The 18,935-nt window shown below is 46.3% G+C and overlaps 1 protein-coding gene across 2 annotated transcripts in view; it reads left to right on the plus strand.

The window, feature by feature from the left end:
• LOC149984732 (neuropilin-2-like) overlaps positions 1-18,935 on the plus strand; it is a 432,234-nt gene that overhangs the window by 183,070 nt on the left and 230,229 nt on the right. For both annotated transcript variants that reach the window (XM_090230491.1, XM_090230492.1), the window contains exon 8: positions 1,994-2,138. In XM_090230491.1, the coding sequence (XP_090086617.1) occupies positions 1,994-2,138 (145 nt within the window). The remainder of the gene's footprint in view (positions 1-1,993; positions 2,139-18,935) is intronic.

The following is an 18,935-nucleotide window of genomic DNA, read 5'->3' on the forward strand; positions in this document are numbered from 1 at the left end:
GACCATCATCAACACACGCGCACAGTCGTGAAGAAGTTGGTGCCTCTTCTCTCAGGAGGTTGAAAAGGTTTGGCACGGGTCCTTAAATCCTCAAAAAGTTCTACAGCTGCACCATTGAGAGCATCTTGACTGGCTGCATAACTGCTGGTTATGGCAACAGCATTGCCTTCAATCGCATGGCGCTACAGAGGGTGGTGCGGCCAGCCCGGTACATCACTGGGACTGAGCTCCATGCCATCCAGAACCTCTATATCAGAGGGTGGTTCGGCCAGCCCGGTACATCACTGGGACTGAGATCCCGGCCATCCAGGACCTCTATATCAGAAGGTGGTGCGGCCAGCCTGGTACATCACTGGGACTGAGCTCCATGCCATCTAGGACCTCTATATCAGAGGGTGGTTCGGCCAGCCCGGTACATCACTGGGACTGAGATCCCGGCCATCCAGGACCTCTATATCAGACGGTGGTGCGGCCAGCCTGGTACATCACTGGGACTGAGCTCCATGCCATCCAGAACCTCTATTTCAGAGGGTGGTTCGGCCAGCCCGGTACATCACTGGGACTGAGCTCCATGCCATCCAGGACCTCTATATCAGAGGGTGGTGCGGCCAGCCCGGTACATCACTGGGACTGAGATCCATGCCATCCAGGACCTCTATATCAGACGGTGGTTCGGCCAGCCCGGTACATCACTGGGACTGAGCTCAATGCCATCCAGGACCTCTATATCAGAGGGTGGTTCGGCCAGCCCGGTACATCACTGGGGCTGAGATCCCGGCCATCCAGGACCTCTATATCGGGCGGTGTGAAAGGAAGTGTGGAAAATGGTTAAAGACTCCAACCACCCAAGACATAGACTATCCTCTCTGCTTCCGCACGGTAACCTGGGCCAGAGCATCAAGTCTGACACCAACAGGCTCCTAACGGCTTCTATTCCCAAGACATAGACTATCCTCTCTGATTCCTGGTGGCAGGCGGTACCGGAGCATAAAGTCTGGCACCAACAGGCTCCTAACGGCTTCTATCCCCAAGACATAGACTATCCTCTCTGATTCCTGATGGCAGGCGGTACCGGAGCATCAAGTCTGGCACCAACAGGCTCCTAATGGCTTCTATCCGCAAGACAGATGAACAGAATGGCTACACAGACTATCTGAGTTGACACTATTTTACACACACACTGATACCCCAACACACACACACAACACACTCACACACACATTTATACTGACTCTACACACACACACACTCACATAAAATCATCAGTTACGCTGCTACTACTCTGTTTATTATATATCCTGATGCCTAGTCACCCTTCCCCCTATACATATATACCTCCATCACTCCAGACCCTGTATATAGTATGGTATTAACTGACCCTGTATATAGTATGGTATTAACTGACCCTGTATATAATATGGTATTAACTGACCCTGTATATAGTATGGTATTAACTGACCCTGTATATAGTATGGTACACACAGGCCACCACAGACTGCCAGCTGGCCCCGGTGTCATTGGATCCTAGTGAGGGCCATGTTGCTTTTGTCTGTGTTCAGTGGAGTAGGACATTCCCTCCACTCCTCCTCCTCTCCCGTTCTCCTCTTTCCCCCCGGCCTGAACCCCCGAGACAGAACTGACAAAGGCTCACGCTTCTAGTTCTGGGTGGAAGAGATGGACATATGGTATATGAGCTGTGATTTAAATGCATAGAAATAGAATCATTGATGGAGTCCCGTTCTATTTCTTCTGTTTCTATGCATTTTAATCCGATACAATAAAAACTGGACCTAGCTCTGGTGTAGTACACTGGGGGTTCAGGGTGACTGCAACTCAATCAGCTCACACACATACACACACACACACACACACACACACACACTCACACACACACTTTTCACATTTAAGTGAAAAAAATGGGGACATCAGAATGAAAAAAAAAAAATTTCCAGCGGGACCTGTCTCATTGACCCTGTCTCTCTCCTGTGCCCAGGTGTTCCATGCCAACACAGACTCGACCGAGGTGGTTCTAAACCGGATCCCCCTGCCTGTTCTGGCCCGCTTCGTACGCGTCAGACCCCAGACCTGGAAGACAGGCATCGCCCTGCGCTTGGAGCTCTACGGGTGTCAGATCACCGGTAAGAAACAGCCTGTTCTATTCTATCCAAGCTGTAAGACTGTATGGTAGGTCCCATCTAAGACTCTATTTTATGGTAGGTCCCATCTAAGACTCTATTTTACACGTTTTTTTTCTTCTCCCTGGATGACAATCTCCAGGATGGTAATGATGCTAAAACGTGTTGTACATTTTTAATTAAGCTTTTCACATTCCCTCCTGGTTGAAATACGTCTCTGTGTGGTCCAGCTCCCTAGGGCTGCCGGGCAGAAGAAATACCCCCCCCCCCCCCCCACGTAGAAGAAATACCCCCATGTAGAAGAAATCCCCCCCCCGCGTAGAAGAGATACCCCCCCTTGTAGAAAGAAATACCAGCCCGCTTAGAAGAGATACCAGCCCGTGTAGAAGAGATACCAGTTCGCGTAGAAGAGATACCCCCCCTTGTAGAAGAGATGCGTAGAAGAGATACCAGCCCGCGTAGAAGAGATACCAGTTCGCGTAGTAGAGATACCAGTTCGCGTAGAAGAGATACCAGCCCGCGTAGAAGAATTACCAGTCCGCGTAGAAGAGATACCAGTCTGCGTAGAAGAGATACCAGTCTGCGTAGAAGAGATACCAGCCCGCGTAGAAGAGATACCAGCCCGCGTAGAGATACCAGCCCGCATAGAAGAGATACCAGTTGGCATAGAAGAAATACCAGTCCGCGTAGAAGAGATACCAGTTGGCATAGAATAAATACCAGTCCGCGTAGAAGAGATACCAGTCCGCGTAGAAGAGATACCAGTCCGCGTAGAAGAGATACCAGCCCGCATAGAGATGCCAGTCCGCGTAGAAGAGATACCAGCCCGCGTAGAAGAAATGCCAGTCCGCGTAGGATCAAAGCTAGTGCCGCATTTAGCCAATTGTGCACATTTGTTTGTATTCTTTGCTATATAGTGACTTATTAGATCAGTTATAACTAATTTCAGGTCAACAATGGGGTAGTGATCACCTCCTACAGAGCACAAAACGTAGCTATATTTCTAGCCATCTTTGAAAAGCCAGGTAAAGATTTATGTCTTAAAGGTGCAGTGTTGTATTTCGAGGCTTGAATATGTTAAGTTACACTGCCTTCAGAAATTATTCAAACCTCTTCACTTATTCAACATTTGACTTGTGTTACAGCCTGAATTCAACATGGATTAAATAAAACCATTTCTCACCCATCTACACACATACCCCATGTGTGAAAACATGATTTTAGAAATGTTTGCAAATGAATTATCTCATACCTCATTTACTTAAGTATTCACACTCCGGAGTCAATACTTTGTAGAATAACCTTTCACGGCCTCCAAGTTGACGCCAATTGGCAAAGCCGTCTAAGGCACTGTTTCTCAGTGCTTGAAGCATCACTACAGATCCGGTTCGATCTCAGGCTGTGTCACAGCCGGTTGTGACCTGGTGTCCCATAGGGCGGTCCACAATTAGCCCAGCGTCATCCGGGTTAGGGGAGGGTTAGGGGGGCTTTACTTGGCTCATCGTGCTCTAGCGACTCCTTGTGGTGGGCCGGGCACCAGCAGGCTGACTCCGGTCGTCAGTTGAACGGTGTTTCCTCTGACACACTGGTGTCGCTGGCTTCCGGGTCAAGTGGATATCACGAAATTGGGGGGGAAAAGGAGGTAAGTGTCTAAGACCTTTCCAAACCTGGATGGTGCAACATTTGCCCATTATTATTTTCAAAATTCTTCAACCTCTGTCAAATTGGTTGTTGATCATTGCTAGACAACCATTTTCAGGTCTTGCTATAGATTTCCAAGTAGATTTAAGTCAAAACTGTAGCTCTGCCACTCAGGAACATTCACTCTCTTCTTGGTTAGAAACCCCAGTGTAGATCAGGAACATGAACAGTCTTCTTGGTTAGAAACTCCAGTGTAGATCAGGAACATGAACAGTCTTCTTGGTTAGAAACCCCAGTGTAGATCAGGAACATTCACAGTCTTCTTGGTTAGAAACCCCAGTGTAGATCAGGAACATGAACAGTCTTCTTGGTTAGAAACCCCAGTGTAGATCAGGAACATTCACTGTCTTCTTGGTTAGAAACCCCAGTGTAGATCAGGAACATTCACTGTCTTCTTGGTTAGAAACCCCAGTGTAGATCAGGAACATTCACTGTCTTCTTGGTTAGAAACCCCAGTGTTGATCAGGAACATGAACAGTCTTCTTGGTTATAAACCCCAGTGTAGATCAGGAACATGAACAGTCTTCTTGGTTAGAAACCCCAGTGTAGATCAGGAACATGAACAGTCTTCTTGGTTATAAACCCCAGTGTAGATCAGGAACATTCACTCTCTTCTTGGTTAGAAACCCCAGTGTAGATCAGGAACATTCACTCTCTTCTTGGTTAGAAACCCCAGTGTAGATCAGGAACATGAACAGTCTTCTTGGTTAGAAACCCCAGTGTAGATCAGGAACATTCACTGTCTTCTTGGTTATAAACCCCAGTGTAGATCAGGAACATTAACTGTCTTCTTGGTTAGAAACCCCAGTGTAGATCAGGAACATTCACTGTCTTCTTGGTTAGAAACCCCAGTGTAGATCAGGAACATGAACAGTCTTCTTGGTTAGAAACCCCAGTGTAGATCAGGAACATTAACTGTCTTCTTGGTTAGAAACCCCAGTGTAGATCAGGAACATGAACAGTCTTCTTGGTTATAAACCCCAGTGTAGATCAGGAACATGAACAGTCTTCTTGGTTAGAAACCCCAGTGTAGATCAGGAACATTCACTGTCTTCTTGGTTAGAAACCCCAGTGTAGATCAGGAACATTCACTGTCTTCTTGGTTAGAAACCCCAGTGTAGATCAGGAACATTAACTGTCTTCTTGGTTAGAAACCCCAGTGTAGATCAGGAACATTAACTCTCTTCTTGGTTAGAAACCCCAGTGTAGATCAGGAACATTCACTCTCTTCTTGGTTAGAAACCCCAGTGTAGATCAGGAACATTCACTCTCTTCTTGGTTAGAAACCCCAGTGTAGATCAGGAACATTCACTCTCTTCTTGGTTAGAAACCCCAGTGTAGATCAGGAACATTCACTCTCTTCTTGGTTAGAAACCCCAGTGTAGATCAGGAACATTAACTGTCTTCTTGGTTAGAAACCCCAGTGTAGATTTGGCCTTTTGTTTTAGGGTATTGTCCTGCTGAAAGGTCGTAACCCCCCCCCTTTAACCAGGCAGGCAATCCAGCCAAGATAAAGCAAAGCAGTGTGATAAAAACAAGAGTTACAAGTGGGATAAACAAACGTACAGTCAATAACACAATAGAAAAATCTATATACAGTGTGTGCAAATGTAGTAAGATTAGGGAGGTAAGGCAATAAATAGGCCATAGTGGCAAAGTAATTACAATTTAGCATTAACACTGGAGTGATAGATGTGCAGATGATGATGTGCAAGTAGAGATACTGGGGTGCAATAGAGCAAAAATGTACAGTGCCTTGCGAAAGTATTCGGCCCCCTTGAACTTTGCGACCTTTTGCCACATTTCAGGCTTCAAACATAAAGATATAAAACTGTATTTTTTGTGAAGAATCAACAACAAGTGGGACACAATCATGAAGTGGAACGACATTTATTGGATATTTCAAACTTTTTTAACAAATCAAAAACTGAAAAATTGTGCGTGCAAAATTATTCAGCCCCTTTACTTTCAGTGCAGCAAACTCTCTCCAGAAGTTCAGTGAGGATCTCTGAATGATCCAATGTTGACCTAAATGACTAACGATGATAAATACAATCCACCTGTGTATAATCAAGTCTCCGTATAAATGCACCTGCACTGTGATAGTCTCAGAGGTCCGTTAAAAGCGCAGAGAGCATCATGAAGAACAAGGAACACACCAGGCAGGTCCGAGATACTGTTGTGAAGAAGTTTAAAGCCGGATTTGGATACAAAAAGATTTCCCAAGCTTTAAACATCCAAAGGATTGCACTGTGCAAGCGATAATATTGAAATGGAAGGAGTATCAGACCACTGCAAATCTACCAAGACCTGGCCGTCCCTCTAAACTTTCAGCTCATACAAGGAGAAGACTGATGCAGCCAAGAGATGCATCAGGGATGCAGCCAAGAGGCCCATGATCACTCTGGATGAACTGCAGAGATCTACAGCTGAGGTGGGAGACTCTGTCCATATGACAACAATCAGTCGTATATTGCACAAATCTGGCCTTTATGGAAGAGTGGCAAGAAGAAAGCCATTTCTTAAAGATATCCATAAAAAGTGTCGTTTAAAGTTTGCCACAAGCCACCTGGGAGACACACCAAACATGTGGAAGAAGGTGCTCTGGTCAGATGAAACCAAAATTGAACTTTTTGGCAACAATGCAAAACGTTATGTTTGGCGTAAAAGCAACACACCATCCCCACTGTCAAACATGGTGGTGGCAGCATCATGGTTTGGGCCTGCTTTTCTTCAGCAGGGACAGGGAAGATGGTTAAAATTGATGGGAAGATGGATGTAGCCAAATACAGGACCATTCTGGAAGAAAACCTGATGGAGTCTGCAAAAGACCTGAGACTGGGACGGAGATTTGTCTTCCAACAAGACAATGATCCGAAACATAAAGCAAAATCTACAATGGAATGGTTCAAAAATAAACATATCCAGGTGTTAGAATGGCCAAGTCAAAGTCCAGACCTGAATCCAATCGAGAATCTGTGGAAAGAACTGAAAACTGCTTTTCACAAATGCTCTCCATCCAACCTCACTGAGCTCGAGCTGTTTTGCAAGGAGGAATGGAAAAAAATGTCAGTCTCTCGATGTGCAAAACTGATAGAGACATACTCCAAGCGACTTACAGCTGTAATCGCAGCAAAAGGTGGCACTACAAAGTATTAACTTAAGGGGGCTGAATAATTTTGCACGCCCAATTTTTCAGTTTTTGATTTGTTAAAAAAGTTTGAAATATCCAATAAATGTCGTTCCACTTCATGATTGTGTCCCACTTGTTGTTGATTCTTCACAAAAAAAATACAGTTTTATATCTTTATGTTTGAAGCCTGAAATGTGGCAAAAGGTCGCAAAGTTCAAGGGGGCCGAATACTTTCGCAAGGCACTGTAAATAACAATATGGGGATGAGGTATTTGGGTGGGCTATTTACAGATGAGCTATGTACAGGTGCAGTGATCGGTAAGCTGCTCTGACAGCTGATGCTTAAAGTTAGTGAGGGAGATATGAGTCTCCAGCTTCAGTGATTTTTGCAGTTCGTTCCAGTCATTGACAGCAGAGAACTGGAAGGAAATGCGGCCAAAAGAGGTGTTGGCTTTGGGGATGACCAGTGAAATATACCTGCTGGACTGCGTGCTACGGGTGGGTGCTACTATGGTGACCAGTGAGCTGAGATAAGCTGGGGCTTTACCTAGCAAATACTTATAGATGACCTGGAGCCAGTGGGTTTGGCGACGAATATGTAGCGAGGGCCAGCCAACGATAGCATACAGGTCGCAGTGGTGGGTAGTATATGGGGCTTTGATGACAAAACGGATGGCACTGTTATAGACTACATCCAATTTGTTGAGTAGAGTGTTGGAGGCTATTTTGTAAATGACATCGCCAAAGTCAAGGATCGGTAGGATAGTCAGTTTTACGAGGGTATGTTTAGCAGCATGAGTGAAGGATGATTTGTTGTGAAATAGAATGCCGATTCTAGATTAAATTTTGGATTGGAGATACTTAATGTGAGTCTGGAAGGAGAGTTTACAGTCTAACCAGACACCTAGGTATTTGTAGTTGTCCACTTATTCTAGGTCAGAATCGTCCAGAGTAGTGATGCTAGGCGGGCGGGAGGGTGCGAGCAGCAATGTGCTTATAGCTGTATTCCGTTTCTTTTTTTTATCCTGAAAAACTCCCCAGTCCTTAATGATTACAAGCACAGCCATAACATGATGCAGCCACCACTATGCTTGAAAATTTGGAGAGTGGTACTCAGTGATGTGTTGGATTTGTCCCAAACATAACTCTATTCAGGACATAGTTCATTTCTTTGCCACATTTTTTGCAGTATTACTGTAGTGCCTTGTTGCAAACAGGATGCATGTTTTGGAATATTTGTATTCTGTACAGGCTTCCTTTTCACTCTGTCCTTTAGGTTAGTATTGTGGAGTAACTACAATGTTGTTGATCCATCCTCAGTTGTCTCCTATCACAGCCATTAAACTTCTTTAAAATCACCTTTGGCGTCATGGTGGAATCCCTGATCAGTTTCCTTCCTCTCCGGCAAAATCTACTAATCGGTGCCCTTCTTTGCGAGGCATTGAAAAATCTCCCTGATCTTTGTAGTAGAATCTGTGCTTGAAAATTGTATGTGTGTTTATTATGTATCACCGTTAGATCCTGCCACGGCAGCAGCTACTCTTCCTGTGGTTTATTATGGACCCCCATTAGTTCCTACCAAGACAGCAGCTACTCTTCCTGGGGTTTATTATGGATCTATATTAGTTCCTGTCAAGGCAGCAGCTACTCTTCCTGTGGTTTATTATGGATCCCCATTAGTTCCTGTCAAGGCAGCAGCTACTCTTCCTGGGGTTTATTATGGATCTATATTAGTTCCTGCCAAGGCAGCAGCTACTCTTCCTGTGGTTTATTATGGATCCCCATTAGTTCCTGTCAAGGCAGCAGCTACTCTTCCTGGGGTTTATTATGGATCTATATTAGTTCCTGCCAAGGCAGCAGCTACTCTTCCTGTGGTTTATTATGGATCCCCATTAGTTCCTGCCAAGGCAGCAGCTACTCTTCCTGGGGTTTATTATGGATCCCCATTAGTTCCTGCCAAGGCAGCAGCTACTCTTCCTGGGGTTTATTATGGATCCCCATTAGTTCCTGCCAAGGCAGCAGCTACTCTTCCTAAGGTTTATTATGGTTCCCCATTAGTTCCTCCCAAGGCAGCAACTACTCTTCCTGTGGTTTATTATGGATCCCCATTAGTTCCTGCCAAGGCAGCAGCTACTCTTCCTGGGGTTTATTATGGATCCCCATTAGATCCTGTCAAGACAGCAGCTACTCTTCCTGGGGTTTATTATGGATCCCCATTAGTTCCTGCCAAGGCAGCAGCTACTCTTCCTGGGGTTTATTGTGGATCCCCATAAGTTCCTCCCAAGGCAGCAACTACTCTTCCTGGGGTTTATTATAGATCCCCATTAGTTCCTCCCAAGGCAGCAGCTACTTTTCCTGGGGTTTATTATGGATCCCCATTAGTTCCTACCAAGACAGAAGCTACACTTCCTGGGGTTTATTATGAATCCCCATTAGTTCCTGCCAAGGCAGCAGCTACTCTTCCTGGGGTTTATTAAGGATCCCCATTAGTTCCTGCCAAGGCAGCAGCTAGTCTTACTGGGGTTTATTATGGATCCAGTTCCTGCCAAGGCAGCAGCTACTCTTCCTGGGGGTTATTATGGATCCAGTTCCTGCCAAGGCAGCAGCTACGCTTCCTGGGGGTTATTATGGATCCCCATTAGTTCCTGTCAAGGCAGCAGCTACTCTTCCTGGGGGTTATTATGGATCCCCATTAGTTCCTGTCAAGGCAGCAGCTACTCTTCCTGGGGTTTATTATGGATCCCCATTAGTTTCTGCCAAGGCAGCAGCTACTCTTCCTGGGGGCTACTATGGATCCCCATTAGTTCCTGCCAAGGCAGCAGCTACTCTTCCTGGGGTTTATTATGGATCCCCATTAGTTCCTGCCAAGGCAGCAGCTACTCTTCCTGGGGTTTATTATGGATCCCCATTAGTTCCTCCCAAGGCAGAAGCTACTCTTCCTGGGGTTTATTATGGATCCCCATTAGTTCCTGCCAAGGCAGCAGCTAGTCTTACTGGGGTTTATTATGGATCCAGTTCCTGCCAAGGCAGCAGCTACTCTTCCTGGGGGTTATTATGGATCCAGTTCCTGCCAAGGCAGCAGCTACGCTTCCTGGGGGTTATTATGGATCCCCATTAGTTCCTGTCAAGGCAGCAGCTACTCTTCCTGGGGGTTATTATGGATCCCCATTAGTTCCTGTCAAGGCAGCAGCTACTCTTCCTGGGGTTTATTATGGATCCCCATTAGTTTCTGCCAAGGCAGCAGCTACTCTTCCTGGGGGCTACTATGGATCCCCATTAGTTCCTGCCAAGGCAGCAGCTACTCTTCCTGGGGTTTATTATGGATCCCCATTAGTTCCTGCCAAGGCAGCAGCTACTCTTCCTGGGGTTTATTATGGATCCCCATTAGTTCCTCCCAAGGCAGAAGCTACTCTTCCTGGGGTTTATTATGGATCCCCATTAGTTCCTGCCAAGGCAGCAGCTTCTATTCCTGTGGTTTATTATGGATCCCCATTAGTTCCTGCCAAGGCAGCAGCTACTCTTCCTGGGGTTTATTATGGATCCCCATTAGTTCCTGCCAAGGCAGCAGCTACTCTTCCTGGGGTTTATTATGGATCCCCATTAGTTCCTGCCAAGGAGGCAGCAACTCTTCCTGGGGTGTTTTAAGGATCCCCATTAGTTCCTGCCAAGGCAGCAGCTACTCTTCCGTGGGTCTGTCAGAATTAAGGCACTTACAGTACAAATAATTGTATGTGTGAGGTAGAGAGATGAGGTAGTTATTCAAAAATCATGTTAAATAATGTTGTTGAACACGGAATGAGTGTTCACAGTAAAACTGTAACTTAAAGCGGGTACAGCCTCAGTGTTCACAGTAAAACTGTAACTTAAAGCAGGTACAGCCTCAGTGTTCACAGTAAAACTAACTTAAAGCGGGTACAGCCTCAGTGTTCACAGTAAAACTGTAACTTAAAGCAGGTACAGCCTCAGTGTTCACAGTAAAACTAACTTAAAGCGGGTACAGCCTCAGTGTTCACAGTAAAACTGTAACTTAAAGCAGGTACAGCCTCAGTGTTCACACTAAAAATGTAACTTAAAGCAGGTACAGCCTCAGTGTTCACAGTAAAACTGTAACTTAAAGCAGGTAGAGCCTCAGTGTTCACAGTAAAACTGTAACTTAAAGCAGGTAGAGCCTCAGTGTTCACAGTAAAACTGTAACTTAAAGCAGGTACAGCCCCAGTGTTCACAGTAAAACTAACTTAAAGCAGGTACAGCCTCAGTGTTCACAGTAAAACTAACTTAAAGCAGGTACAGCCTCAGTGTTCACAGTAAAACTAACTTAAAGCGGGTACAGCCTCAGTGTTCACAGTAAAACTGTAACTTAAAGCAGGTACAGCCTCAGTGTTCACAGTAAAACTGTAACTTAAAGCAGGTACAGCCTCAGTGTTCACAGTAAAACTAACTTAAATCAGGTAGAGCCTCAGTGTTCACAGTACAACTGTAACTTAAAGCAGGTACAGCCCCAGTGTTCACAGTAAAACTAACTTAAAGCAGGTACAGCCTCAGTGTTCACAGTAAAACTGTAACTTAAAGCAGGTACAGCCTCAGTGTTCACAGTAAAACTAACTTAAATCAGGTAGAGCCTCAGTGTTCACAGTACAACTGTAACTTAAAGCAGGTACAGCCCCAGTGTTCACAGTAAAACTAACTTAAAGCAGGTACAGCCTCAGTGTTCACAGTAAAACTAACTTAAAGCAGGTACAGCCTCAGTGTTCACAGTAAAACTAACTTAAATCAGGTAGAGCCTCAGTGTTCACAGTACAACTGTAACTTAAAGCAGGTACACCCCCAGTGTTCACAGTAAAACTAACTTAAAGCAGGTACAGCCCCAGTGTTCACAGTAAAACTAACTTAAAGCAGGTACAGCCTCAGTGTTCACAGTAAAACTAACTTAAAGCGGGTACAGCCTCAGTGTTCACAGTAAAACTGTAACTTAAAGCAGGTACAGCCTCAGTGTTCACAGTACAACTGTAACTTAAAGCAGGTACACCCCCAGTGTTCACAGTAAAACTAACTTAAAGCAGGTACAGCCCCAGTGTTCACAGTAAAACTAACTTAAAGCAGGTAGAGCCTCAGTGTTCACAGTAAAACTGTAACTTAAAGCGGGTACAGCCTCAGTGTTCACAGTAAAACTGTAACTTAAAGCAGGTACAGCCTCAGTGTTCACAGTAAAACTGTAACTTAAAGCAGGTACAGCCTCAGTGTTCACAGTAAAACTGTAACTTAAAGCAGGTAGAGCCTCAGTGTTCACAGTAAAACTGTAACTTAAAGCAGGTAGAGCCTCAGTGTTCACAGTAAAACTGTAACTTAAAGCAGGTACAGACTCAGTGTTCACAGTAAAACTAACTTAAATCAGGTAGAGCCTCAGTGTTCACAGTACAACTGTAACTTAAAGCAGGTACAGCCCCAGTGTTCACAGTAAAACTAACTTAAAGCAGGTACAGCCTCAGTGTTCACAGTAAACGCATGCTGGAAGATCAACAGAATTTTCACAGCGTTCAAGTTTGCACTCAGCAGACTTAAAAACATTTTTTAGAGGGAACATTATTGCCACTCTATTCCTGAGTCAGATCGAATCTGTCAGTTTGACTCCTATTATCTCCACCCCACTAACCCCCCCCACTCACCCCCACTCTTCCGCCCCCACTATCTCCCCCCCACTATCTCCCACCCACTCTCTCCCCCCCACTCCCCACCCCTCCACTATCCCCCCCCCACTATCTTCCACTACCTCCACCTCCCACTACTTCCCACTACCTCCACCTCCCACTACTTCCCACTTCCCCCCCCACTATCCCCCCCCACTCTTCCCCCCCACTCTTCCCCCCCACTCTCCCCCCCCCACTATCTCCCCCCCACTCTCTCCCCCCCACTCCCCACCCCCCCACTATCTCCCCCCCCACTATCTTTCACTACCTCCACCTCCCACAACTTCCCTATCCCCCCCACTCTTCCCCCCCACTATCTCCCACCCACTCTCTCCCCCCCACTCCCCACCCCCCCACTATCCCCCCCCACTATCTTCCACTACCTCCACCTCCCACTACTTCCCTCTACCTCCACCTCCCACTACTTCCCACTTCCTCCCCCACTATCCCCCCCCACTCTTCCCCCCCACTCTTCCCCCCCACTATCTCCCCCCCCACTCCCCACCCCCCCACTCCCCACCCCCCCACTCTCTCCCCCCCACTCCCCACCCCCCCACTATCCCCCCCCCACTATCCCCCCCCACTATCTTCCACTACCTCCACCTCCCACTACTTCCCACAACCTCCACCTCCCACTACTTCCCACTCCCCCCCCCCAGGTTAGGAAGTGCAGCTCAGTTTCTCAGTTTCCACTTCATTTTGTGGGCAGTGAGTACATAGCCTGTCTTCTCTTGAGAGCCATGTCTGCCTACGGCGGCCTTTCTCAATAGCAAGGCTATGCTCACTGAGTCTGTACATAGTCAAAGCTTTCCTTAAGTTTGGGTCAGTCACAGTGGTCAGGTATTCTGCCACTGTGTACTCTCGTTTACAGCCGCTAACAATTTTTTTAATTTTTTTTTTTTATTTCACCTTTATTTAACCAGGTAGGCTAGTTGAGAACAAGTTCTCATTTGCAACTGCGACCTGGCCAAGATAAGGCATAGCAGTGTGAACAGACAACACAGAGTTACACATGGAGTAAACAATTAACAAGTCAATAACACAGTAGAAAAAAGGGGAGTCTATATATACATTGTGTGCAAAAGGCATGAGAAGGTAGGCAAATAATTACAATTATGCAGATTAACACTGGAGTGATAAATGATCAGATGGTTATGTACAGGTAGAGATATTGGTGTGCAAAAGAGCAGAAAAATAAATAAATAAAAACAGTATGGGGATGAGGTAGGTGAAAATGGGTGGGCTATTTACCAATAGACTATGTACAGCTGCAGCGATCGGTTAGCTGCTCAGATAGCAGATGTTTGAAGTTGGTGAGGGAGATAAAAGTCTCCAACTTCAGCGATTTTTGCAATTCGTTCCAGTCACAGGCAGCAGAGAACTGGAACGAAAGGCGGCCAAATGAGGTGTTGGCTTTAGGGATGATCAGTGAGATACACCTGCTGGAGCGCGTGCTACGGATGGGTGTTGCCATCGTAACCAGTGAACTGAGATAAGGCGGAGCTTTACCTAGCATGGACTTGTAGATGACCTGGAGCCAGTGGGTCTGGCGACGAATATGTAGCGAGGGCCAGCCGACTAGAGCATACAAGTCGCAGTGGTGGGTGGTATAAGGTGCTTTAGTGACAAAACGGATGGCACTGTGATAAACTGCATCCAGTTTGCTGAGTAGAGTGTTGGAAGCAATTTTGTAGATGACATCGCCGAAGTCGAGGATCGGTAGGATTGTCAGTTTTACTAGGGTAAGTTTGGCGGCGTGAGTGAAGGAGGCTTTGTTGCGGAATAGAAAGCCGACTCTTGATTTGATTTTCGATTGGAGATGTTTGATATGGGTCTGGAAGGAGAGTTTAGAGTCTAGCCAGACACCTAGGTACTTATAGATGTCCACATATTCAAGGTCGGAACCATCCAGGGTGGTGATGCTGGTCAGGCGTGCGGGTGCAGGCAGCGAACGGTTGAAAAGCATGCATTTGGTTTTACTAGCGTTTAAGAGCAGTTGGAGGCCACGGAAGGAGTGCTGTATGGCATTGAAGCTCGTTTGGAGGTTAGATAGCACAGTGTCCAAGGACGGGCCGGAAGTATATAGAATGGTGTCGTCTGCGTAGAGGTGGATCAGGGAATCGCCCGCAGCATGAGAAACATCATTGATATATACAGAGAAAAGAGTCGGCCCGAGAATTGAACCCTGTGGCACCCCCATAGAGACTGCCAGAGGACCGGACAGCATGCCCTCCGATTTGACACACTGAACTCTGTCTGCAAAGTAATTGGTGAACCAGGCAAGGCAGTCATCCGAAAAACTGAGGCTACTGAGTCTGCCGATAAGAATACGGTGATTGACAGAGTCGAAAGCCTTGGCAAGGTCTATGAAGACGGCTGCACAGTACTGTCTTTTATCGATGGCGGTTATGATATCGTTTAGTACCTTGAGCGTGGCTGAAGTACACCCGTGACCGGCTCGGAAACGAGATTGCACAGCGGAGAAGGTACGGTGGGATTCAAGATGGTCAGTGACCTGTTTGTTGACTTGGCTTTCGAAGACCTTAGATAGGCAGGGCAGGATGGATATAGGTCTGTAACAGTTTGGGTCCAGGGTGTCGCCCCCTTTGAAGAGGGGGATGACTGCGGCAGCTTTCCAATCCTTGGGGATCTCAGACGATATGAAAGAGAGGTTGAACAGGCTGGTAATAGGGGTTGCGACAATGGCGGCGGATAGTTTCAGGAATAGAGGGTCCAGATTGTCAAGCCCAGCTGATTTGTACGGGTCCAGGTTTTGCAGCTCTTTCAGAACATCTGCTATCTGGATTTGGGTAAAGGAGAACCTGGAGAGGCTTGGGCGAGTAGCTGCGGGGGGGGGGGGAGCTGTTGGCCGAGGTTGGAGTAGCCAGGCGGAAGGCATGGCCAGCCGTTGAGAAATGCTTGTTGAAGTTTTCGATAATCATGGATTTATCGGTGGTGACCGTGTTACCTAGCCTCAGTGCAGTGGGCAGCTGGGAGGAGGTGCTCTTGTTCTCCATGGACTTCACAGTGTGCCAGAACTTTTTGGAGTTGGAGCTACAGGATGCAAACTTCTGCCTGAAGAAGTTGGCTTTAGCTTTCCTGACTGACTGTGTGTATTGGTTCCTGACTTCCCTGAACAGTTGCATATCGCGGGGACTATTCGATGTTAGTGCAGTCCGCCACAGGATGTTTTTGTGCTGGTCGAGGGCAGTCAGGTCTGGAGTGAACCAGGGGCTATATCTGTTCTTAGTTCTGCATTTTTTGAACGGAGCATGCTTATCTAAAATGGTGAGGAAGTTACTTTTAAAGAAAGACCAGGCATCCTCAACTGACGGGATGAGGTCAATGTCCTTCCAGGATACCCGGGCCAGGTCGATTAGAAAGGCCTGCTCACAGAAGTGTTTTAGGGAGCGTTTGACAGTGATGAGGGGTGGTCGTTTGACTGCGGCTCCGTAGCGGATACAGGCAATGAGGCAGTGATCGCTGAGATCCTGGTTGTAGACAGCGGAGGTGTATTTGGAGGGCCAGTTGGTCAGGATGACGTCAATGAGGGTGCCCTTGTTTACAGAGTTAGGGTTGTACCTGGTGGGTTCCTTGATGATTTGAGTGAGATTGAGGGCATCTAGCTTAGATTGTAGGACTGCCGGGGTGTTAAGCATATCCCAGTTTAGGTCACCTAACAAGAACTGCCCCCCCCCCCCCCGTCTCTGTGGCCAACGTGAGTAAAACATTTAAACGTGTTAACCCTCGCAAGGTTAGAGTGTAGAGGTGGCAGGGTAGTCTAGTGGTTAGAGTGTAGAGGTGGCAGGGTAGCCTAGTGGTTAGAGTGTAGAGGTGGCAGGGTAGCCTAGTGGTTAGAGTGTAGAGGCGGCAGGGTAGCCTAGTGGTTAGAGTGTAGAGGCGGCAGAGTAGCCTAGTGGTTAGAGTGTAGAGGCGGCAGGGTAGCCTAGTGGTTAGAGTGTAGAGGCGGCAGAGTAGCCTAGTGGTTAGAGTGTAGAGGCGGCAGGGTAGTCTAGTGGTTAGAGCGTTGGACTAGTAACCGGAAGGTTGCAAGTTCAATCCCCCGAGCTGACAAGGTACAAATCTGTCGTTCTGCCCCTGAACAGGCAGTTAACCCACTGTTCCTAGGCCGTCATTGAAAATAAGAATTTGTTCTTAACTGACTTGCCTGTTTTTTTTTTTGTTTTTTTTTTTAACAGTATTTTTATTGGAATTTTACAATTTTCACCCATATTTAGAGATACAACAACAGAGACAAAGCACACAGAAAGCTTCTCTCACCCCATCACCATCATTGCGTCTCTCAATACATACATTTTAAACAAACTTACAAACAGAAATTAAACAAAAAAGCTCAGTTTAAACCAAGAGGTTAGGTTCCACACATGGAACGTACAGTGTAGTTCTGAAATACATACATCCCCGTCATTCTACGAGAATCCTTGCAGCATAATAGCTGATACCTCTGGTTCTAGGTAATTTAGATAAGGTTCCCATACTTTGTAGAACTGGTCTGTTTTAGAATGCAATGTACATGTCAGATATTCCAGAGGCACCCATTCAAATAGTATCTTATGCCAATCTTTAATAGAAGGAACCTTATCACTAATCCACTGTAAAAGGATGTTTTTCCTCGCTGCGAAGGTAAGGATGTTGTAAAGCCTCCTTTTACCCACAGAAGTAACCTGCCTACTAGGGAGACCTAACAGTAAAGAAACTGGGTCCAATTCTAGATCGACCCCCTAGGATCTTTTCAATTTCTTGCAGAACACCAGACCAGTATCTTTGTATTTTGGTACATGACCATAAACAATGTGTTAGGGTGCCTGTATCAGTTTTACATTTAAGACACTGAGGGGAAGAGGAGGTGGGGCTAAAAGCATGTCTGCGATTTGGGGATATATGCAATCTGTGTATTATTCTTAATTGGATTGCTCTAGTACAATTACGTATAGATATTGTTTTTGCATATCTCCAAATGTCCTCCCACATCTCTTCATCAATAGTAACAGACAATTCTTTCTCCCACACTTGTTTCACCCTCTGTGTGTTGACTTGCCTGGTTAAATAAAGGTAAAATAAAAATAAATAAATCCCTAGCCACGTCCTCAGAGCATGAGCAGACCAGCTGGCATGCTTCAAGAGGACCACCATTGTTCCTGTACCCAAGAAAAGGTAACTGAGCTAAAAGACCTAGATCCACTTCAGTTTGCATACCGCCCCAACTGCTCTGTCCCATCTAGACAAGAGGAATAGAGCTCAGCATTCAACACCATAGTACCCTCCAAGCTCATGATCAAACTGGAGGCCCTGGGTCTCGACCCCGCCCTGTGTAATTGGGTCCTGGACTTTCTGACGGGCCGCCCCCCATGTGGTGAAGGTAGGAAACAACATCTCCACCCTGCTGATCCTCAACACTGGGGCCCCACAAGGGTGTGTGCTCAGCCCTCTCCTGTACTCCCTGTTCACCCATGACTGCGTGGCCATGCACACCTCCAACTCAATCATCAAGTTTGCAGAAGACACAACAGTAGTGGGCCTGATTACCAACAACGACGAGACGGCCTACAGGGAGGTGAGGGCCCTCGGAGTGTGATGAAGAAGGTGCAGCAACCTCAGGAGGCTGAAGAAATTTGGCTTGTCACCCAAAACCCTGACCAACTTTAACAGATGCAGAATTGAGAGCATCCTGTCAGGCTGTATCACCGCCTGGTACGGCAACTGCTCCGCCCACAACTGTAAGGCTCTCCAGATGGTAGTGAGGTCTGCACAACGCATTACCGGGGGCAAACTACCTGCCCTCCAGGACCACCTCATCAAGGACATCAACCCCCCGAGCCATTGCCTGTTCACTCCGCTATCATCCAGAAGGCGAGGTCAGTACAGGTGCATCAAAGCAGAGACCGAGAGACTGAAAAACAGCTTCTATCTGAAGGCCATCAGACTGTTAAACAGCCATCACTAACATTGCGAGGCTGCAGCCAACATACAGACCTGAAATCACCACTTTAATAAATGGAACACTGTCACTTTAATAAATGGATCACTGTCACTTTAATAAATGGAACACTGTCACTTTAATAAATGGAACACTGTCACTTTAATAAATGTAACACTGTCACTTTAATAAATGTAACTCTGTCACTTTAATAAATGGATCACTGTCACTTTAATACATGGATCGCTGTCACTTTAATAATGTTTACATATCTGCTGTGTATGTGACAAATACAAATTAATTTGCTTTGAATAGCATTCTAGTTTTTTGTTAATTCTTTCCAA

This window comes from Oncorhynchus mykiss, chromosome 3 (assembly GCF_057628025.1).
Source record: "Oncorhynchus mykiss isolate SJ-2025 chromosome 3, ASM5762802v1, whole genome shotgun sequence".
Taxonomy (NCBI): domain Eukaryota; kingdom Metazoa; phylum Chordata; class Actinopteri; order Salmoniformes; family Salmonidae; genus Oncorhynchus; species Oncorhynchus mykiss.